General features: G+C 43.4%; 1 protein-coding gene across 1 annotated transcript in view; it reads left to right on the forward strand.

Moving 5' to 3' along the window:
* The first annotated feature begins 18,245 nt into the window (after positions 1-18,245).
* The window catches only part of nol4lb (nucleolar protein 4-like b), a 126,562-nt gene continuing 120,611 nt past the window's right edge, over positions 18,246-24,196 (forward strand). The window contains exon 1 of the mRNA XM_072696562.1: positions 18,246-18,594. Coding sequence (XP_072552663.1) covers positions 18,271-18,594 — 324 coding nt within the window. The 5' untranslated portion in view covers positions 18,246-18,270. The remainder of the gene's footprint in view (positions 18,595-24,196) is intronic.

Genomic DNA, 24,196 nt, shown 5'->3' on the forward strand with positions numbered 1-24,196 from the left:
TGGAAGGGGGTGGGTGTACCAAACGAGTAGACGAGTCTGGCTCCACCTCTAGTCTCAACTGCACAGACCCTGCTTGCAAATTTGACAACACGATGGCTTCATTTCTACAGAACAAAAGAGACTGGAACTACAGTGTCCTTGATGTCTACACTCACTGGTGCTAATTGATGGACATCAGCTTAGTTTGCAGAGCAAGCCTACCAGTCCTAGGTAACACTGCTACCCGGATCATGCTCTAATTACACTATCTGAGGGTTCTGGAAAATGTAAAAAATATTTTTATAGAGCTACTCTGCTAACATGGCATTAGAGACCTATTTGTTTTGTTACCCAGAAGCTGAGGAGAGTTATTGACATGGCTAGTTTAGTGCACTACTGAGGGAATGCTGCTAATCCTTCAGTCAATTTTGCTCATGTACTGACTTTGAATGATTATTGGGTGGCTCTGAGTTAGAGGCCACCGTGTTTGGGAATTTGGGTTGCTCTGCCTTTTTCAGGTTCTAGTTAACATCCCCCCCCCCTCCATATCTCTCCACAGTGTGCAGGGAGTGGCGGAGGAGTGCTCCAGGTCCTGCACTTTAAAGGGGTTGCCATGGAGATGCCTGGACCGAGGACTGAGGTTGTGCACTCCTCTATGCTCCGCTAGCTGTTGCATGCTTGTTGCAGTCCTGCCTCAGGTACTGACCTGTAGAAACTGGGCACACTGCATTTTAGATGCTAATCGGAACCTTGTGTATCGTTTACGTCCTTAAAAAAGAGCGATTAGATTAAAATTATTTGTGGATATTATTTTTTGTTTTTGTTTTATTAACAGTTTAAAAAATGCCCAAATTCCTCAGCAAAACAAAACAGGCTCAGTCACAGCCTTGTGATTGGGCCAGTCGTGTGGCAAATTACTGTGGCCATCATTCTCTTCTTCTGATGTTTCTTCCCTCTATGAGTAAAATAGCATTCATAAATTTCAAGTGCATTCCAGGTCTTTGTTGGCTCCAGGCACCGTCTTGATTATAGAAGATGGATTGAGGATCATTAAATAGCTATTATAGCAGTGTAGAGACTTAGGACAGGACAATAATGAGGTGCAGTGTTAGGGATCGATGGGTGTTTGGCCACACGCTGGTTAAGGAGCCTGACACTGCCCTAGTTTTGCAATGCAATATTATGCAATGATATGCATTGTTAATGCAATATCCATAATACAGTGGCTCAAACTTGTGATTTCCCTTCATGTTGAGCAATGTCACAACATGTGAAGTAGAGGGTTTATGCAGCAAAGCTTTTAAATAGATTCATAGGAAATTGCAGAACGTCTCACTTCTTATAACATACAAATTACAATAAATTAAAAAACAATACATAAAAGAATCACATCTAATTAATACATTAAAATAAAAGAAAAGAAATCAGGTTTCATCAGAAAACCAGAAAATCAATTATTATATTGAATTTGCATGTGTCTGAAGAAGCTATATAGACCAGGCCTGTTAAAACAAATCCCATGCATTCATTCCTGTGCAGAAGTTTGGGCACCGTTGTCCAAATGACACACACGCAATATCAGTTTTTCATAACATAAGAACACAATAAGATCATCAATGTGGCCTGTGCTAAAGTTAGGGCAACTTACAGAGTCAGGGCTTAGTAACACCCCGTCTGGCAGAAATCCCAACCCCAAAGCCCAAATGATCCACCCTCATGGTTTCACAGTTGGCAAGGTGTTCTTTGCATGAAATGCAGTTCATTTTCTCCAGATGTACCTGAGCTGGTTGTGGTTTAAGAAATCTATTTGGACCCACAGCCCTTTTTCCAAAACTCTCCTGGCTTCTTTAGATGTTCCTCCAGGGTAATGTATTTATTACTCAGTGAGTTTCCCAGTGACTTTACTCCCATTAATGCACCATGTCAGTAAATTGTTTAGAGCCTTTAACCTTCTGTAAAAGAACCTTGTGCAAAAAGAAGTTGTATGGAGTCACATTTAGTTTCGTGGTGCATGGCACGGATACCTTGAGTCGTGCAAGTATGTGGAAAACCTCAGGTGTTGTACAATGTACAACGATCAAATCCAGAAGATGAGTCTAAAGACTCCTCAGAAGCACGGCACTTCTGGCTGTTTTAGGCAAGTCCCTGTGTAGCGTATTGGCCAATGCTAATTTTCATTATTACTAAAAAGTGAGTTACAAGACTGGTTATCATTACAGTTATCCACCTTCTCTATGTAAAACTGTCCAGATAGGGATTTAGCAGCATACCGGCAGTTCTCATTGAGAGTTTTCATGGCCTTCCAGATCTCATCTTGACCTCCACAGTTCCTCTGAACTGCCATTTCTTAATTTCTTAACACTACAGAATTCTGCAATCTGAACATGCTTGGCTTCCTTATATCCCTTCCTGTCTTGTGGACATGAATTACTTTAGTTTTAGATCTTTAGACAGTTGTTTTGGACTTCTTGTTTAATGAGCAAAGAAAAGTTCAGTTTTCATGGCAGTGTTCATGCAGGCAGTTGTGCATCATGGATAGCCAGCTCGACTACAACTAACAAAATCCCAGAAGCTGTGGCCAGCTTAATGCATTAGTAGATATTATACATATTTCATGTGTAGATGGGGCTGTGATGAGGCTGAGATGAGCCTAGTCCCAAAGGCCCCTAAACTTTATCTTCTAAGTATAATGTTAGGACCACACTACCACTACCTTCACATGACGGACCACACAGAATATTGGGGAGTTTTTCTCTTACGTCAGCCCACAACCGTGCAAGAAGCAAGCTTGGAAAGAAAAAGGCCACCAGTTTAATCCCCTGGACTGGCAGGAAGTGAGGGTGGGCGGAGTAAAGGAACAGGTGAGGTGGTTGCTCACCACTACCCTGTTTACTTCCATGGAGGGGTTAAATGTGGAGGCTGAATTCCACTGGACGGCTTTGCAATAGTGAGGAAGTGTGAAATGTCTGGACTCCCTGGGTATCTACAGTAATGTTACCTGCACACCAAGAACACACTTGGCTTTTTTGGATGATAACACAGCAGACTCACAGTCATATGTAGTACCTGTAACAATCTGGGCCTGTTTTTTACTGTCTAAGGCGATCTGAGAGCGCGAAGCAGTGGAGAGCAGAACAGTGATACGCTGATTTGCTGACTGCTGGCTCCAGTGACCTCTCTTCTAGTCGACAGCTGAGATGATGCTGATGCTAATGGAATCAATCACTGCTATGGACCTACATGTAAAGAATGCTCTCTGTCACTCCTGGCCTGCTTTATTAACCATATTGTCATATGAGGGGAAGCCTGCATGTAAATCTGGGCTGCATGTGAGGAGTTTCAGTTACAGCTCATCAGTGACAATTGAAACGTGCAGTTGACTTGATTGACTTCACTGCTTGACTGGGCGTTACAAGCGTAGGTGGTGTATGCTTGAGCTAGCAATCTGATCTGCTTCATTTTCTCTAGTTTTCTGATGCGTATCTGACTTAAACACGCCCATACGACCTGAAATAAGGTTGAACATGTGGGAGCTCATCTCAGCAGTAATTATAGAACTGTTTACTGCTTGTGCGTATACAAAATACCTGAATCTATTCAGTGGAAAAGGAAATCTCATGGAAAGTTCACCACGATTCAGCTTTTTTTTTTAGTGTGAAGGAATTGTTTGAAAAATATTGAAATATATTTTTAAAAACCTAAAATAATTAGAATGATCTCTTTATACAGTACAGGAACATACAGTGTCATCATAGATCATAGTCTTGGTGGTCCCCCTCACTAGTCTCCTTCTTGCACGGTCACTCAGTTTGTGAGGACGGCCTGCTTTAGGCAGATGTATATATCTGCCATATCCATTCATATTTATTTCCTAATGCAAGGTTTTTTTTCTTGGAGTTGTGTGGAGTGGTAATTTGTCTTCGTGTTGTACTGATTAACCAGTGACTGGACCTTCCAGACTTTATACCAGTGTCTTTATACTACAATCTCTTGAGACACACTCACTGCACTCAGGAGATCTCCATTTCACTAACTGTGAGACTACTAGCACCAGTTGCCTGGACCTCTGTTGAATTAGGTCAGCCACTTTAAAGGGGGTGAATAGTTATGCAATAACTTATTTTACATTATATATTTTTATTTATTTGACTTTACTTTGTAGAAATCATGTAGAAATTTCACTTTGACATTAATGAGCTTTTGGTAATTCTTGTAAAAGAAAAATAATATTCACCATAATTCCATTATAAAAGGAATAAAAGGGGAAACATCAAAGGGGCTGAATACGTGTTATGAGGACTGTACATACTTAAAAAGGGTTCTTTACAAAATGCAGTTGTTCTGTATAGAACCATGACAACTCAGATAATCATCTGAATGCTTAAATGGTTCTTTGCCATTAACCTGGTTACAGTGTGGTTCAGATTGGTGGAAAACAGTTTGTACCTTGGTTCCATATATGGCATCAAGAAGGGTTCTAGTATTTTTAGGAGTCAAAGAACCCTTTTGCTTATGTACTGTGTTTGGAGAGTTCTACTACTTTTACTTTTCCAAAACTAACATTTAGATCTCAAGTAGGGGAGAGCAGGGCAGAGTAATGTGGGGTAAAATGTTACATGGGCTTTTTGTGTAGTTCAACAGCTCTAAAGGCAATGTGCCATGTGTTCTGCGATTTTCCACAGAAATTGGACAGGTATAAACCACTTACGATGAACTCTGCATTTGGGGTAAGTTGTAACGTTTGCACTCACCTCTTTTGACTAATTTGTTCAAAAATGGCCAAAGCTAGAATCAAAGTAAGCTGTCTTGGCCAAACTCTTCAAACACTTCACTACCCTAAAGGAAGAAACACACGGCTTGCGACATGACATCACACAGTGCAAGTGTGAATGTGTGTTTTTCAGGCTACATTTGTTGTGTTCCTTCTTTCTTCCCTTTTGTATTTCCAACTCAGCATTGTTTCTGCCGCCCCATCTGTTAAAAAATACACTAAAAAGAGGCTGAGAATTATATTTTGGCATATTCCAATAAGCTCGTATTTTAGTCTTATGACATTGTGAATCATGTTACACAGGATTAGGAGGTTAGGAGTCTTGCCCAAGGGTTCTTATTGGTATAAAGGGAAATCAAACTCCAGTCTGCCACAGGGAAGGTGGAGTTGTTATCCACTACACCAACCAATAATTTAAACCAATAATTTTACCCAATAGTAGATTATCCAACCCACTTGTTAGTATTCTTCCCCAATCACATGTAATGCTCCCAACATTGGGAGGGTGAGCACTGACACATGCCTCCTCCGCCTCTTCGAACTGCTGATGATGCAATGTCACTGGGCAACAAATGCGCTCGGAGAAAAGTGCCAGGTAGCAAGCTCCGATCGGCTAGCATCAGCTAGCAGATGCCTATGCAGGCTAGCATCATGCTGAAGTGATGTGGGGACAGAGAGAGCACCATCTATCCACCTGGAGAAAACAAGGCAACTTGTGCTTTTTATCCCACAATCCTTGTCATCTGTTTATCTTCCTCTTATTCATAATGCAGCTGATCCATGGCGGATCCACTAGACCGCATTATCAGTTTAAATAATATATAAAAATTGTGTATTTTACAACAAAGGTTCTGTAGGAATATGTGTAATCTTAATTTGGCCAATGGCGTGTCAGACAGCTATGAAGAATAATTGGCTTTTAAAGTGCTGTGCTGTTTCTTGAGTGGAAGCAGTGAAGGTGGTAAGTAAGCTCATGCACAAAGGAGAGGCTCAGAAGTAAAAAGAAAAATGAGAGCAACCAGAAGAATTTAACATACGTCCTAAACTGGATAGTTACTTACGAGGCAAAGATAATGAGTCTGCTACAGCTGTTGTTAACACCCCCGTCCCCCTGCTGTTGTAATCAGTCCCTTTGACTGAACTGGTAAAGGAGGATAAAGAGGCTGTGACTAGTATGCAGGTGTCCCATGTTAACACACCCTCTTCAGGTCAGTCTGATGCAGTTCAAATCCAGAGTCCAAATCCAACTGAACACAGACTTTGCAATCTGAAGACACTGCCCAGCAAATGGTGATGCAGCAACAAAAAGCTATGTTCCAGCAACAGGTACTAACAGGCTGTGTTAGTCAGCGTTTTCAGCTATTTATAACAATGCATGGGTGAAGGATGTTAGAAATTAGCAGCACCTCTCTGAGGAAATTGCTAAACATGTACTGTCGCAAGGCCATATAGGAGCATGCGTAATTTATGAATGAAATGACAGTGAATTGGTAGAGACAAAAAAAAAAACCACGGCAACAAGCAAATGACATTGATCCCTTTTTCAAGCATAAAGGGGCCCCATTAAAGGCAGTGTACATGATTCTGAAGAACGATATTTGAATACAAAAATAAAACAAAAACACCACTCCCTTTAGAAGCTCCACCCCTCAAATTCATGCACATGCTTTGCCAAGGAAACAACACTAAGAACTAACAACACTAACAACCAGCACCACAACGTTCACATGCTGGTTGCTGGCCTTGGACAGCATTGCTACCACTACGTTCACATGCCGGTTGCCGGCATTGTAAACAATGCTGCCAATTGCCGGCTTCATCCAACATCGGTACCACAACGTTCACATGCTGGTGGCTGGTCCTCGTCCAACATTGCTAAGCAAACATACTGGAGAGCTAGCAAACCATGGTGAAACATACAAAAGTACAAAAACATACAAACACAGAAACATACCAAAATATAAGAAGTGTATTGAACTGAAATCATATACAGCTCCTTTAATTTTTGGGGTTTGTACTGTGATCCTAGTTACACCACTGATTCTAGAATTCCACTACTAGTAGCTTGGGATAAATGCAGAGGAACCACAGAAAGACCTAGTAGACGGACCTCTTTTTGACGTATTTTGTGGTCATTTTCACTTTACAGTGCGATGGGAACATTCACACAGAGCCTGTAGATCAAGATTTGGAATGGCTGTGAACGTCCAGTACTTTCTGCTGTATCTCTGCACAGCTGGGTGCAGTACCAAGAATGGGAGTTTGTTTGACCTAGCTTGTTTGGATGTGAACGCCGTGCATCGCTTCACTTTAGTCAACTCCCTCCGCCGTCTGTTAGTGTGCGTGAGTGCTGGGAGACTGCTGACGCTCGAAAAGGCGCTTGTTTGTGGAAACACTCCGAACTGTCTGTGCAGAAGGACAGGTGCAAGCAGAAGAGCCTATACATTCACACACTCTGAAATGGGCAGAGCTATAGAGCGGAGCTCTGCGGCACACTGTACCCAACGCCCCCACACAGCCTCTGCTGAACACTGCCGTCATAGCAACAGATAGATATAACTACCTATAGTCACATTTTCTTTTTTTTCTGGAGCTGGAAACTGGACGGGCTGTAGACACGGCCTCTATTCTTCAGCTACAGAACCAATCAAGGAGAACTTTTTTTTTTTAGTTCTACATTACTGAAAATACCTTAAAAGGGCAATTCCACAGATTTTCACAATGGTTAAGGTGAAGATTAAGTCATTCAGGGTGGTTTGGTGTGAAATGCTACACTCTGGAGAAGCGTACAGAGTCAGAATTGGTCACAGTGATGGTTGATGGGAACCAAATGTCCAAAAAGTTTAATGCTTTTAAAAGCTACATTACATAACATTTTTAGACAAAGTGGTCTAATGAAATAATGACATTTTAGGAGGAGGAACATGCCTGAAGCCCCTCCTCCTACTCACACGTCCTATAAATACCATCATTAACTGGTCCATGACAAGTCTTCAGGGACCGGCTCCCTACCACAAGAAGACACCGCCTGAACTCCAGCCCACTCACTCGCCTCTATTCAGTCTCCTCCCGAACTACCAAACTGAATTATAAACAGGATGCTCAACATGAGACACTCTTTTGCAACAGTTTTGAGATATGTTTTGCCCTAAGCTATAAGGACAAAAGTATTGGGACACATGCTCATTCATTGTTTCTTTCAAAATCAAGGTTATTAAAAAAAAAAATCAATCCTGCTTTTGTTGAGTAACTGCGTCTCTACTGTCCAGGCTTTTCGTACTAGATTTTGAAGCATTTCTGTGAGGATTTGATTGCAATCAGCGACAAATAGCGTTCATGAGGTCAGGTTGTTGGATGATTACCACCCAACTTCATCCCAACTCATCCCAAAAGTATTTGGGTGGAGCACCATCGTTTCAGAGAACACAGTTCCACTGCTCCACAGCTCAATACTGGGGGACTTTATACCCCTTTAGCCCATGCCTGGCATTATGCATGGTGCCAATAAATTCATGAGTCCTATTTTAAGAGCAATACTTCTTTCTATAGGGACTAGACAAGTTGTGTTTGTATATTTACACATCTGTGTCAGTAGCTTGAATATATTCATATACAAAATGTTACAAAATGTCAAATGGTAATCAAAAACATATCATATCCCATACAAAAATAGGTTCACCAGTTGGTTCACTGGTCATTTTGCATAGCAAATAAAATGGCTAGAATTGGGTTCCAGACAAAACTGGAAGGTTTCTCCACAATGAACCATTTCACATCAAACTAATCTGAATTAATCTGCTTACACCTTAATTACTGAATTCAATGCTACATTTAAAAAATGAAATTGCCCTTTTACTGTTATAACTCCGTGCAAACATGATGGATTGCCAAACACCAGCTTCAGGCAGTGTCCCTGGGTAATCTTAGTCCATTCCTCATGAGCAGTGGCCTTCAATTCACCAACATTCTTAGGTTTGTGTGCTGCAACCCCTTTCTTCAAATCCCACCAAAGGGGTTTAAGTCAGGCAACTATGACGACCACTCCAGCATCTTCCAGGACTTCTTCTAAAACCAATCCTTGGTATGCCTGGGACCATTGTCCTGCTGTTAGGTCCAATTACGGTCGAGCTTCAGCTCTTCCTCACAGGATGAATGCTGTATTCTCTTAGGGTTTCCTGATGCTTGATTAAATCCATCTTGCCCTCCACCTCCACACTGCAGGTTTCCAGTACTAGAGGAAGCAAAGCAACTTCAGAGCACCACTGAGCCACCACCAGACTTCACTGCAGGCAGGGTGTTCTTTTGAGATGCGGTGAAACAAAACTAAAGGCCACTGCCCATTCCTCAGGAACGCTGCCAGGAGCTGGGGTCTGGCTATACGTCACATTTGCAGCTGTAAATAAAAGAAACAGTGTTAAAATGAAACTGTATCTAGATGTTCTTACCTGTATTTAACCTTGAATCAACCATGGTATGGTATGGAGTAAGTAATGGTACAGAGTACGAAATAAGTAAGAGGGAGGGACCAGGAGGTATAAGGGGGAACTCCAGGCTCAGAGGAGTTCATAGCCCACAGACCATAAGGGCTTCGACTAAGCTGATCATGCCTTGACTTATTTGATAAGTACTGTGTCCTCTTTGTAATGAACTCACTCTTCCACAACTACAAGTTCGCATTTCATAGACAAAAGGTGTCCACGACATCACACATAGATCATTGTTCTATTATCAATTTTGTTCGGCAGCTACTTAACGTCTTAAACTCAAAACACCACAGAGTTTAAACAGAACTAGCCATTTTAAACCTCAGATCTAACCAGCAGACGCTCAGTTATGAAAATCATCCCGCAGCACGCTGAGGCTGCCAGGGCAGAGTGCAGGCCAAACCAGCAGTTGTGATTTCGACAGACAGGGTGACATACACTTTTGGAGAACAGGCGTGAGTGAGCTAACCGCAGATGACTGACCGCTTTTCTCTCGGGCCAGGAGTGCGCCTCTCTCTCTCGGGCCGGCAGCACAAAAAGGGGAAAAAGGAGGCAGGGAGGGAGACGGGAGAGTTTTGAAACCCACTTTCACTTCCCGAAGCGAGAGACTATTTCGATACAGCCCTGCTGTCAGGCGGTTGGGCTTTGTGGGCCACTGGCTTTTGCTGAGAGGGGGGATTTATGTCCTGGAGGGAGGAACATGCAGAGAAAGCTGAAGCAGTGCTTCATCAGAACTGTCCCAAAGGGGGAAATATCTAACTAGTGTTTCGAATTTCGACTGGGCCGTGACTGTAAAGGTCACTAGACTAGTCAGTGTGCTATTCAAGTCTTCGCGTGTCTCAGAGTTCAGCTTTTACTTTTTTAACATTTGTGCAGATAGGCAACTTCACAGCAGAAGGAACAAACCTTCTTAACTTGAATTTGAATTTTGGCACTGTCACTCAAACACCTTATGCGCTGTTAATATATAGTATACAGTCCTTGAAGCACTTTTGAAGGTTCTTCAGTTTGAAACTGTGGAGGAATTGAACAGAGGGTAGTCTCTAATCCCTGCACAGTACTGCATATTTCCAATTGGTTAGTTATTGTACAGGATACTCAACCCAGCCATCTCAGTCCAGAAATTCAGATAACAGATTACTTAGATCTAGATGCTGTGGATGAAAGGCATATACACACTCCAACACCTAAGTTCTCAAGCATTTAGCATGTATTGCAAAATAAAAGTTAGGGTTTGGTTGTTCTGATGACGATCAAACTTCACATCTGCCTTACTCCTTCATATTGAGATGAGCACAATAGTAGAAATCCCCACATATCTCCCTCTTGGAGTCGCAGCCTGGTGATTCATGTTTTATGATTGTGGCTTGAATACTAAAAATTGAATTGGTAAGACTTCAGACATGCTGTAATACTGTTTCCATTTTTCCACTCCATTTAGAAGAAATGCTGAAAGGTAATACAAAAGTAGATTCTTATATAGTTCTTACAAATAAAGCTTGCTAAAAGCTTGCTTACTAAAAGCTTGCTTACTAAAAGCTTGCATTTTATATGAAACCTTTGAATGGTTCTTTAGAGAACCATTTTTGTGTGTTTTGAGGGTAAAGAACTATTTTATAATTAGAGAAGGTTCCACATAACACACACAAGGTTTTAGGAGGAACCCTTAAATGCTCACAAGTCACTTTTTCAAACATGGTTCTTTATGAAACCAAAAGTTGTTATTGTATAGAATCTGGTTCTTATATGGTACCTTTAGGACTCATCCCCACATTCATTGAGTCATTGCTAATTTCCACCTACAAGATAGAAATCCACTGTCTCACAATGCTACTAGTGAGGGGAGGGTAAAGGCTAGTATGTGCTTCCTCCAAGGTACAATGTCAGCCAAATGCCTCTTTTTGAGCTCAACATGCTTGGAGGACAACACTAACCAGCAATAGTTACAGCAGTTAACAGACACCGCACCACACATTTAGTAATGGGGGAAGAGGGCGGGCCTTCCTGCTCTGCCAAAGAGTGCGATATTGTCTTGAGCGCCAATCTTTCAAATATTTATGTAGAACATTTAGTAAAGGCAGTGTTTTATAATCAGAACCAACGACTTAAAGAACAGTTCAGTGCTTAACGTTCTTGACTTTAAGGGAGTAAAAAAGAACCTTTTTTACTAAGAGTGTATGACACTGCCTTGAAAAAGAGATTAGTTCAATTTCATTAAAACCAACTTTTGAATGTATAGGAGCGTACCGAAGTTTATTTGATAGACACTGTGACACTGTGACACTGTTGTAAATGTTTTCTGGGTCTGCCCGCCGGTGTGTGTATGTGCGCGTGTGTTAGTGTGGCATATGCCCCAGACACACTGCTCTCGCTGTAACACAAACATCTATTTTAGCACAGAATGTCCAGGCTTCCTCTATTCACAGCCGCTCTCAAGGTCTTTTAATGGAGAAGTCCTCACATCTACGCCATTGTTTTGCTGCATGGCGTTTTGAGGCAGTCACTCCACACCGAGCGCCTTTGATGTGCTCAAGTGCACTCGTGTATAAAGATATTTCTGCCTGGTGGTCTTTAAATTGTTTCATTCATTTTGCATATGCTGATGTGCATTGGAATATAAGCTCAAGGCTGGGCTGAACAGGTGCCGAGCTGAACTTCAAAAAAGTAATGGGCCACAGTGCACGCAGTCCAATGTCAAGGAGGCAGCACCGGCTTTTGTTGGAAAACCCAACACTGTGTGCACTGTTTTTGAAAAGAGATCGCTCGATAATGAACGATTTCCAGTGGATTTCCAGTCAGTAGCTGGGCCACTGACTGACTAACTTTCAGCTCTACATTGAGCCTCTGTCTGAACAATAAAATAACAACCCCAATAAATGTATACAACTGATTAGTACTTAGTGTTTGTTTTGACTCTGCAGGTTCACACAGTGCTCTAGCTGTGCTAGCTAACATTTTTAAAGAACATCTGGTCCCGGTTTTTAGTGAGGTAGCCGTTGGAAATAGTGCATTTAAAACAGTGTGGATCATAAACTCTGACCAATAGTATAAATCAGGGATGGCACAATCCAATCCAAGCATATTTTAATGAATCAGGTATCAGCTATTTTAATCCCAGTCCAGTTCTGAGTCTTTGTTTAAACTATGGCGTACAGAGCATACTCAAGGCACCACTAACAGACATTATTGCACTATCGGCAGCAGTAAAAACGTTTTTAGAAGGTAAATAAGTTCAGAGTCTGCAGTGTGGAGCTATTTTACAGTGGAAAAACATCTGAATTTATAAAACTATCGCTGAAATGCTCTGTTTTACCAGCGGGAGAACCGCACACCTTTCTTTGTTTTTAAGCCTGCACTGAAGGCTATATAAACCAGTTATTTCACATCAGTAGTCCACAAACAACAACAGCAGAGTGTGTACCACTACACACACACAAAAAGTGGCTTGACTTCAGTGTTCCAAAGAACCTGGGAGCTGATTGGTCAGGGAGTAGAGTCAAACTGGATTATAAGGTATGAAACTATAAAACCGTCCTTTAAAAAAGGCTTTACTGAACTAAATAGACCAGTCCAAAATGTCTCATTATAGAAACTGTTACTAAAAAATCAGTAATTTACTTCAGTATTAATCAACTGTAGCTGTATAATTTCTACAAACACAAAAATTGAATCAGTATCAAATGATCTTTAGCATTACTAAGAACCGGATTAGTGAGTCGAGGCAGTTTTCTTATGGAATCCACCACACACTGGTTTTACTGTTTGGGAAAAGTCCTTTCCCCTCCCTGAAATAAATATTCAAATTAGTTCTGTCTTTTAGTTTGAGTGCCTGTTGTCCCGACTGAAACAAAGATTCTGATTGGTTCTGTCCATCTGACTGTTTGTGCATACAGATAAGCGCAGTTCATGCCCTGTACACACTACATGGCTTTCAGAAATGTCAGATTGCTGTACTGGTCACACTACACAACTTGTTTTCTAACTGGGAACATTTATAATTAGCATACTACATGACTGGTGGTGACAAATTACAAGATCTGTCATCAGGATGAATCCTCAACAACTCTGTTTTGTGTGCCACGTTTGTTTTACTAAAGCAGATGTGACATGTGACACGTTCTATGTGCTTGTAGACATGCTTGTTGATGTTGATGATCCCCTTCTCCCCTGGGTTTCCACTAAACCTGTGTTTTGTGCCCTCATTGGCTTTAGCTTGTTGCTACACTCACTGCTAACCACAACACCTTTCACACTACTGGATTTGGACTCCCCGACAGGTTCAGATATTTAGCGTGCTAGATATCTTTTGGGCGTCAGGAAGCTCTGAGATCACGTCTTTGAACGTGCTGTGTTCACACAGCAGGCAAAACTATGATTTGGGCCACTTTCATAAGTGATCATATGGTGATTGAAATCCATTACAAATCCAATATGCAACAATGCTGAACAGACAACAGACAGATCGGAATTCATGTGAATTTAACATCAATCCAAATCAACAGTCACTCAGGAGAAGGGGAAAATGGAGAACAGCAGGGAGGAAGGTTTTCAGTGGCGGGATAGCAAGGTAACAGACCTCATCAATATAAACTAAATTAGAAGACATATATAGTAACCGCTACATGTTCGAGGAAAGTCCTAAAGAAAAGGCCCAGCACGAAAGCTTAAAAGTGAAGTTTAAAGGATGCAAACCAATGAAGCAACCGTGGACGAATAACATGCCTTTTTTACAGTGAGCTTGAATGCATTCTCAGTGAAAAGCCTAGCTGTTAGCCACTGGAACTCCTCAAATGCTCCTGTGATGCTGGTATGATGCTGGTAAGATGAGACCGAAACTTAACGCAAAGCATCGGTTTAGGAGCATGAACTGTTCAGATGAAAATCACATATAGGTCACATTAAAAAGATAGGATTTCGAGCCATTTTACCTGCAGTGTGAACATAGCCAAATAGCAATCAAGCCAGTGCCAAGCGAACACCGATTTGTCGCTTATCTGGGGATTTTGTCTGCAATCTCCCAAAATGATCTGCGAGTGAAAAAAGGGACAGTGGCTGGAGAGGCACCTTATTCGGGCCATTGATTGACTGCTTAAGTAACATGTCATTATGTTTAAAAAAACCCAACAATTAATAAGCCACTTTCCATTAGTATTAATACAAAAACTATTACATTAATTTTTTTTTCAGCATAACATGATGGGGCTGGGGTATTTCACAAAGCAGGATAACTTACTCATCCATGTAATTTAAGCACAAAATTGAGAACTGACCAATGGGAATGTCCTTGTTGGACGGGCTTGACTTTAGGTTTATTGTGGCTAAACTGAGAAATCTGTTTGTGAAATACCCCCATGGTTATATTTAGCCAATGAAGAACCAACACGTGTTGTGGGTTTAAATGATATCTCCATAAGTTAAGATGTCCCTCTTCCACCCAGTCTTTGTGGAAGCTCACAGTTGCAGCCAGCTACAGCAAGGCCAGGCAGTGAATCAATGCGTATAAGAAAGATGTAGACTCAAAAGAAGGCAGTCCAGGAGGAAGAGAACACAGTGCTGGTGAGTATGCAACAGTATGCAAATAGATGAGGCCAAATAGATTCCTCAACAAGGTTTCATCGACTTGCTATATTTCCTTGAAACAAGCCAGCTGACTCAGTTCCTTCACCTACAAGTGTTTAAGTAACAGCCATGCTAGAAAAACAGATGTTATTTTCTGCCTTCTAACCCAGGTACGGTCAGCCCTGCATTCTCACTCCACCTTCTGCAGGGTTCAGTTCCAGGCCTGATCTAACACACCTGCCTCTAATTTGCAGAAGCTCCTACAGGCCAGGATTAGCTAGAGAGAGAATGGGAGCTGCAGTGAACAGCAGGGCCTGTATTCACAACCCACCTCAGCAATCAGCTTTTGTAGCTTCCATTTGCTTTGTGAATACCAGCCCAGATTTCTAGGAGCATGAGACACTCTCCTGTTTTAACTTAAAAAAGGTGAGACAATGTGAGTGTGTGTGTGTGTGTGTGTGTGTGCGCGCGTAGGCCTGTTTGTGTTTTTCCAAAAATGCTATAACTGCATCTGCTCCTTTCGAAGGGCCCACACTCTCATCTGGCAGTCTGGAGAAAAACAAGACAGTTTAACTGACAAGTGTGTGGAAAACATGCAGCTGATGGATGGGGGGCTTCCCAAAAACACAGCCCCCCCACCCCTACCATACTCAAAAAAAATTTTAGGATCTGCTTTCGCAAACCACAACAGGAGTATAAGTACCCTGCTAAAAAAACAGCATGACTAGTCACTACCAAAGCCAGCACAGGTCGTGTTTTGAGCACTGGTGTGCTGGTCAGCCAGAATGACCATGCTAGCTAAACTGCCACCAGGCCAGTGTAAACCAACTTGGATCAGCATGTAATGTAATGAATGAAGTGATGGTTCAAAGAGGAATGTTTTTTCAAGATTGCTGCATAGTTAGGATGTAAGCAATGTTGTTCAGAGTGGTCAAATGCACTAGTCTTACTATGATTAACAATTGTGGTGATAGGAACCAGTTTAATGCTTCCATAGTGTCTAAGCTATTTTACAGAAAGCTGTTATGCAAAATGGTTGCAAATTTGTCCTTTCAAAACAGTACATCATCATCATACTAGTATGTTCCTCAGTGTAGTACGTCAAGTGTGGTCAGGGCTCAATTGGAGGGGGTGGGGATGTAAGGGGGTGCCATTGTCTGGTATTTAGGGGAAAAAATACCCCTTTTATTATTATTTTTTACAGATCTCTTTGCAAAACTGAAGTCTATTCTGTTAGTATCACATCACTTAAAATATCTAAGACTGATATGTCAATTCCTTTCACATCTGAGGTGTACACACCTCTCTGACCTGAATGTTGTTCATGCAAACCCATAAAACGTTATGATCAGAGATGTTCTGTAGAAATGTTCACTTTCTAAACACCAGTATGGCCCACCAGCCAGACATATGTCTGTTCATGTTTGTCCAGTCAATGTTTGCTGGCCTTTTGTATTTAACTACTTCCACATATACTCTATATACTTAGGCCGTGTCCCAATGCCTGTCCTAAGCCTCTCCCAAAAGTTCACGTTTATGAAGTTGTCGAAACACCACAGATGCCACAACGTTGGGTTTAACAGTCGCTGCTATTTTTGCTGTGCTTCTACTAAACTGGGTAAGTAGTTGATGGCAGAGAATTATTTCAGTGATAATTAAACATTAGTATCTCTATTCAGACAGTGCTTTTACTCCCAATGTCAGAATGTTCAGATATGACCCTCAAAACCAATTAAAAAAAAAGTAAAAAAAAAAAAAAAGTAGATTTTTGATAGTTTTTTGTGAGGAATGTCACTAGATCACAGTGGACCATGGGTGATTGCCCATCACCCAAGCATAATCTGAGTTAAATGAAGGGTGCATCAACCTTAAGGGGGGGGGGGGGGGGGTGCAAGTGTGAGTAATGGGACAGGGCCTAAGCTTATCATCTATTAAAAACCCCTGTTTTGGTGGGTGTATATTGCATGAAGAAATCTGTTAAGGTGCTAAACATGTTCCAGTGCTAGCTAGCTAACGTCCTGTCATTGGCTGAACCAATGTCTGGCAAGTGTTCCTTGGCATTTAGTACTTAAGTGTTTCTACGCACTGAGCAAAAAGGTTCTCTGTAGTGCTGAAAGGGGACAACCCTTTTTAGGGCTGTATAACTAAACGACCGTTTAGGGACTCCCTTTTTGAAGGGTGCACTATATTCAAGAAAGCTGTTTGCACTACTCGGACGTGCAGGAGGGCTAGTTAATTAGCTAACATTTGGGCAAATTAACCCCCTCTCTTCCCCGAGCATAGCTGTGTTATAGCTGTGTGTGTGGTTTTGGACGCAGCCGCGGTGTCGCTTAGTTGCGTGCTTGTGTGTGACAGCAGCAGCAGCAGCACTTCCTGTATGCTGGCCGTCCTCGAGCCCCCGTTCCAGCCCCCCTTTCATCTGTCCTCCTCCGTCCTCCTCTGTCCATCCCCACCTCTCTGACCTGACCTGGCCCGGCCCGACCCGACCGTCGGTCCCCTCAGACCGGCTGCTCGTCCGTCCACATCCTCCGCTCGGAAGCTCGAGGCTGGGAGGCGTGAGAGGAGCGAGCGAGCAAGCGTGCGTGCGTGCGTGCGTGCGCGCGCGCTGATGCTAACAGGTGGTAACAGCGGTTTCAGGTGGAGCCAGAGGAGGAGAAGGGGGAGGGACACAGAGAGGGAGACAGAGAGAGGGGGAGGAGGAGGAGGAGGGAGGACCCGTTCAGACTCTCCTCACCCCCGGAGCCTCTCGTCGCCTCGTCCGGTGCGGGGAGCCCGAACAAAGGCCACTTTCTCACTCTGACAGCCGGCGTCGACGACCGCCCTGCTTTCTTTCTCCTCGCGCAGCTTCCTTCCTCAGGCGTCTCGCGTCTCACGTTTTGAGCACGTGCGCGCGTGTGCGTGTAAGTGTGCGTGGACGAGGGGCGGTGAGGAGCTTGTTTGAATTAGCTCTCCGAGCTAAAAAAAAAAACCCTCGGCACACACAGGTGGGAGAGGCTAGCCTAGCCCCTGCGTTTCTCTCTCTCTCTCTCTTTTTTTTTTTTTAACTGTTCCCCTGGTTCTCTCAGAGGGGTGTGTGTATGTCAGGGGGCACCGACATCCGTGTCTTTACACACTCCGCCACAGTGAGGGGAAGCGGCCGAGCTAACAGGTGTGAGGGACGTACTAGAAATGGCCGGGCACCCACTCCTCCTCCTCCTCCTCCTCCTCCTCCTCTTGTAGTCTCGCTGTTTTCAGACGGGATACGCCAGTTCCACCCGTCCGAGAGAGACACGGCTCACTGTGTGTGTGTGTGTGTGTCTCACTCACTCTCACGGAGAGGCGGGGGGAGGGGAAGACGGGGACCGTGACATATTTGGAAAGGAGAAGATCCTGAATCTCGTTCTTGCAGCCGCTTTCGGTTTTAAGAGGGGGGCCAAGAGGGGTGGGGGGTATTTCTGAAAGAGAGACGGAGAGAGAGAGAGACGGACGGACGGAGCGATGTCGAGCAAGAAGCAGAGCGCGGATGTGGGGAAGAGAAGCCCCTCTCAGTCGGACGGGGAGATGTTTGGGGAATTTCAGGACTGGTGTCTCCGGACCTACGGAGACTCGGGCAAGACCAAGACCGTGACCCGGCGCAAATACAACCGCATCCTCCAGGCGCTCCTGCAGGGCGAGGAGCCGGACTCGTACGCAGACACCAACCACCTCAACGCCAAGTTCAAGTTCTGGGTCAAGTCCAAAGGCTTCCAGGTGGGCAGCACTGAGGGGCATCGGGAGAGAAATGGAGAGAGACCCGTCCTGTACGTGCCTATCAAGGCCGCGGTGAGTACCCATGGCTTTTTTGGATCTCACCTCGCTCGCGCTCGCTCTCTGTGGGTCAATATCCGCGTGCTCTTTGAGGTGCCCCCCCTCACGCTGTGCTCCTCTACCTTCATACCTCAAATCCGCGAGACGCGAAAAGGAATCAGCGCGTGCCCGAGTGGCCTGATAGAAGAGCGTCCCGCCGAGTGAGCACGCGGGGAGCGCGTGCATGTGTCTGTGCGTGCGCGTGTTTACCCGTGCGCGTGTGTTGGCGTCCGAAAACCTACGACTGTGCTCGGATGCGCTGTTTTGGCACACTCTTTGCTTTGGTAGCGCGCGCGGTTGCGGTCACGCTTGTGCGTGCGTGCGTGCATGCGCGCGCGCGCGTTCGTTCGTGTGCCATTCATCAGATGGACAGATCGCAGCTCACAGTTTACCCACGTTGTAGACGTTTTACGCACAAGGCCTGGAAAAAGTGGCCAAACGCACAAAAAGCTAGCCTACTGTACAAGCACCTAGTGTTGCTATCACGCAAAACCTTAAGTGCCTTACATTGTTAATATAATGATGAATGGACTAATAGAAATGCCCCAAAATTGAATAAAATCTTTTTACATTGACTTCCATTGAAAGTTAAGAAGGTTTCCTTTCTCCTATAAAATTGCTGTTTTGGACAAATGAGGTTTGCAAAATGGCAACTAATTTTATTGTTATTGCTTAATTGTATTACCAATAGACTCTAAAGGTTTAGTAGTACTTTTATTTTTAAAAAGTGCCCTACATTCATCTTTCCATGGAAAATGGCCCACATGTACCCTTTCCTATTTTAACTACATTATAATAGGGAAAGCCTGGAGTTGACTCATTGAGGGCATCACTCAACTCAGTTAGTACCTTTTTCGTTCTGCTTTACATGCGCACATCCCAGGACACAGTGGATTATTGGAGGTGGGGTACATTCACACTGTGGGTGGAGCTACTCCTTAACATACCTCACTGTGGTCTGTGTACAACATCTGCTACAGTGTCCATGACTGTTTAATTCAAACCCATTGTTGGTGTTGATCAGCTTTCTTACACTTGGGTTAAAACCAGAACAAGGCTGCAGTGGATTTGTAAGGATCACACATCATCAAGTCCATCATGTAATCCATATTTGGGAATCTGTTACAAACTAAAAGCTACTAAAGCCCCCCCCCCCCCCCCCATTAAGTGGCAACCGCTTCTTTCAAACTGCTATGTCCAGCTGGCCAGCTGAACATGCTTGTAGGGGTACACTGAGCTCCTTTAGGTGAGCTAACAGACACCGCCGAACTGGTTAGCAGAGTGATGGGCGGGGAAAGAGAGGACCCTCGCACCCAGACAGAGACAGCAAGGCTAATTGTGCTCTCTGGGACTCCTGAAAATGGATGGCGGTGGCATCACCGGGGCTCGAACTGGCAGTCTCCTGATGAGAGGGTCAGCGGTTTGACGGCTGTGCCGATCAGGAGTCACTGATTTTATATATTTCTTTTTAAGCTTGGAGTTCAGAGTTGTGCTCGGATAAACGTGTTGAATGTGTAGGCTTAGGAGTTCCGAATGAGCTGGGGGGAAAAAAGCCCAGACGCACCTGCTGGGCACTTAGTTGACTCACCTCTTCTGCGCTGTGGGACTTAATGCTGTGGGCATTATGGTCAAGCCACTGACCGTGTGTGTGTGTGTGTGTGTGTGTGTGTGTGTGTGAGAGAGGTGAGTGAGGGAGGCCACCAAAAGAGACAAAAAACTGAACAATCCAAATAGAAATTCATCTCTCAGCTGCTTTAGTGCGAAGATGGATTTTATTCCTTTGCTCTCCTTGCACCCCTGATGATGAAGTGGCTGCCCCAGATTCTCTCGCGCGCTCTCTCCTTTTTAGCTTTTTTTTTTTCTCCTGTTTTTTTCTCTCTCTCCCCCACTCCATTCTCTTATTCCCTTTGTCCCTCTTCACCCCCCCTTTCTCCACTCTCCAATTGACTTCAATTAGGACCTCTGAGTGAGCTGAATGGGAGGAGATAAAGGGACCGGCTTGTCACTGCCTGCTTTTGCTATTACACACAATGCGAGCGCACGCACACACAAGCACACGCACAGCAGGTGAACGTCTCACTGCTTGATGGACAGCTCAGGGTCATTTGGGGTTGGGACTGTACTGTACATAGGGTAGATACGGGATTTGTTTCTGATCTAAACACCCTCACCTGCACACCAGGTGACCTTAGCAAGAGGATCTGCTCAGTGCTGCTCCCTCTAGTGTGGAAGTCTGAGGGCCCTCTGAATTAGATTTTTGACTGACGTCCTATGCTGTTTAAATAAGGATGGCAAAAGAGGTTCTTTGGTAGAATGCCTTACAAGAATCAGTTGTGGAACCTTTAATTTTTTGGATTTGTTGGGAGTGTGTTTAAAGAAGCTCCACTTAATGTAAGTATAGGGTTTGTAGCAATTAAAAGTTGTATCTGGAAAATTGTAGTTTACACTCTGGTACTCTCTTTAAGGTATGTGTGTGTGCTGAGTTTGTAATGCATCGTTTTTTCTGTCATATAATGACATGTTTGTACTCATTTTCAGTATAACAAATCAATCTTCTCATTTGTTGCCTAAGTAGGAGTTTGTGTCTTAAAACGTTTTTTTCAGTGCTCTGTTGGCCATGAGCGCAACACTGTATATGAAATTTGAGCTGTGCCCACAGGTGGGTCTGAGAGACCTCGTATGGCCTGACCTTTAGTGACCTTTACCAGTAGAACATAACAGAGATGATGACTGCACTGGAGAAAAGTGGGTGTGGGTGTGTGCTGAGTGTGTCATGTTGAGAGAGGGAGCAAAGGACTAGGGCTGAACAACACAGGGTGGTGGGAGAGTTGCATTGCTTTAGATTTTTTTGTGTGTGGTCCACAGTCACCGAATCAAGATTTTTAACCATTAATCTAAATATTATTTTTCTAATTAATTAGTAGACTAATTTGGGGCCAAAGGGGTTTTATGTGCTTGATTAAAATAACTGAACCAAATTATTTCTCATTTTATCTTCTTTAATTGTCTTCTCTTTAAAAACACAGAGTATGCACTTCAGGGCATTATTCTGCAACACGAAATACCTCCATGTTCCCTGAAATGGAGTCAGTGTTTTTACTTAAAAAAAAAAAAAAAAAAAGTGAAGCTGAGGCTTTTAAAAATGGTAACTAGGGATTTCAATCTGGAATATACTGATATTTTGTGAACGAACATAATCTGTAATCTGTTGTTTTTGGACACTTCTTGGTCTCAAAACAGGTTTTGGCCATGTCGCTCGTGTGTGTGTGTGTGTGTGTGTGTGTGTGTGTGTGTGTGTGAGGGATCCCCCTGCTCCCTGTGTGAGTAAACAGAGCAGGCTGCTTAAGGCAATGTGTGTGGATTTTAGCTGTTTTTTTTTAGCTGGATTACTCAATGCTAGTTGACGAAAGGTCGAGGGCACAATGTACGTTAGATAGGGTATGTCGAGCTGTTTACTACGATATGCGTATCTTGTCTGAATGTTACTCTAGTCCTGTGTTATGAAGCCTAGAATGCTGGCAGTGCAGGAATTGGGTTCAGCACACTGATCAGTCCTGTAGATTTATCTAATTATCCAATATCTGATACAGTAAATTTAGTCAGTATTGGGATTGATATCCAATCCTAATATCTGATCGGTGCATCCCTAGTTTTACATATGGAAAGTCTGTGAATAGGAGGGCATTTAAATAGGAACAGACACTCAAGGCATGGCTTCAGAGAGGAAGAAGTTCATGAAAGTTCAAGAGCGATGAGGAGAGACTGGGCTGGGAGAGAGTAAGAGAAAGGCAGGCAGGTAGAGGATTTTGAAAGCTACAGGGGGCTGGTGGAGGGGGGATGAGAGGAAACAGTCACACAGTTCTCAAATGCAGTTGACACCCACGTCTCTGTGGACACTAATAATAGAATCATAACGTCCCTCTCTTTCCTCTCTCACTTCTTTTCACTGTCTGTCTTGCTCCGTCTCTCTTGCTAGATTCCTTCGCTCGGTTTTCTTTATCTCTCTCTTCTGACTGTCTTGCTCTGTCTCTCTCGCTCTCTAGTGAAGTGCGCTGGACAGCTGTTGCTACGTCGCCCTGAAGCATTAATATTCTGTGTTCAAAGCTGAAAAGGGGCAATGAGAGAGAGGAGTAGGGATTAGGGGGAAGCTGCAGGAAGCCATTATAGTAAGAGTTCTTTAGTTTTACACACAGCATCCTCTACAGCTACACATTCGCCAGACCTTACTGTGTTTGTGTGCGTGTTATAATTTGATATTCATGGCAACAGTTACAAGGTTAGACAAGCTTTACTGAATGTTGCCAAAAATCCAACCCAGCACAGTTTGTTTAAGCTGTGTTCACACAGCAGGTCAGAGATGGCCTAAATTCAATCTTTTTATTTATTTTATATTGGCGTATCTAGATCGATGAAATACATTTCTAAACGGATGTGTACAGATGTCTTATACTGGCTGCTCTGGAGTGTTTCACAGTGTCTTTTGCGTCACTCGCTGTGAGATGGACAACAACCACGTCACATCCAGAGTGACTGAGTGTGGGGATCTAAGTAGAGTGCTCGAATTTAATTTCCTGATGGCTACGTCATTACCACAACATTCCATGCAGGTTTGTGATGCGACTTGCTGCAGTCTGAACACAACCTTTCATATATGATATTGAAGTTTGATACATATCCAACGTACGGCGATGTGATGCTTAATAGCCAGATCGGAGTTTAAGCAACTTTTACAAAAGTCCAACTCGACGCTTGCTGAGGTGAGGGATAAAATGGATGACCGCAGTGAGGAACAGATATTGCCACCACTCTGTGTTTGACTGAACTCCTAAAGAAATTGATAAACTCGGCCACAAAGTCTTAAGAAACCAAGGACGCAAACCAATGCCAAAAGAAGTGCCCTTGACCAAATAATGTGCCCTTTTTACAGCTAGCTCGAACCTGTTCTTAGTGTCTAGCCCAGCTGTCAACCACTGGAACACTTTGATGGCTCCTGTGATTTGCTGAAGATGAAACATGGAGTGTGAACTGTTCAGCGGAGTATTGGATATACAGTAAGGAAAATAAGTATTTGAACACCCTGCAAGTTCTCCAACTTAGAAATCATGGAGGGGTCTGAAATGTTCATCTTGGGTGCATGTCCACTGTGAGAGACATAATCAAAAAAAAAAAATATCTGGAAATCACAATGTATGATTTTTTTAAATAATTGTGTTACTGCTGCAAATAAGTATTTGAACACCTGTGAAAATCAATGTTAATATTTGGTACAGTAGCCTTTGTTTTCAATTACAGAGGTCAAACGTTTCCTGTAGTTTTTCACCAGGTTTGCACACACTACAGCAGGGATTGTGGGCCATTCCTCCACACAGATCTTCTCCAGATCAGCCAGGTTTCTGGGCTGTCACTGAGAAACACTGAGTTTGAGCTCCCTCCAAAGATTTTCTATAGGGTTTAGGTCTGGAGACTTGCTAGGCCACTCCAGAACCTTGATATGCTTCTTACGGAGCCACTCCATGGTTATCCTGGCTGTGTGCTTTAGGTCATTGTCATGTTGAAAGACTCTAAGCTCTAACTGAGG

Source organism: Salminus brasiliensis, chromosome 14 (genome assembly GCF_030463535.1).
Source record: "Salminus brasiliensis chromosome 14, fSalBra1.hap2, whole genome shotgun sequence".
In the NCBI taxonomy this organism is placed as follows: Eukaryota; Metazoa; Chordata; class Actinopteri; order Characiformes; family Bryconidae; genus Salminus; species Salminus brasiliensis.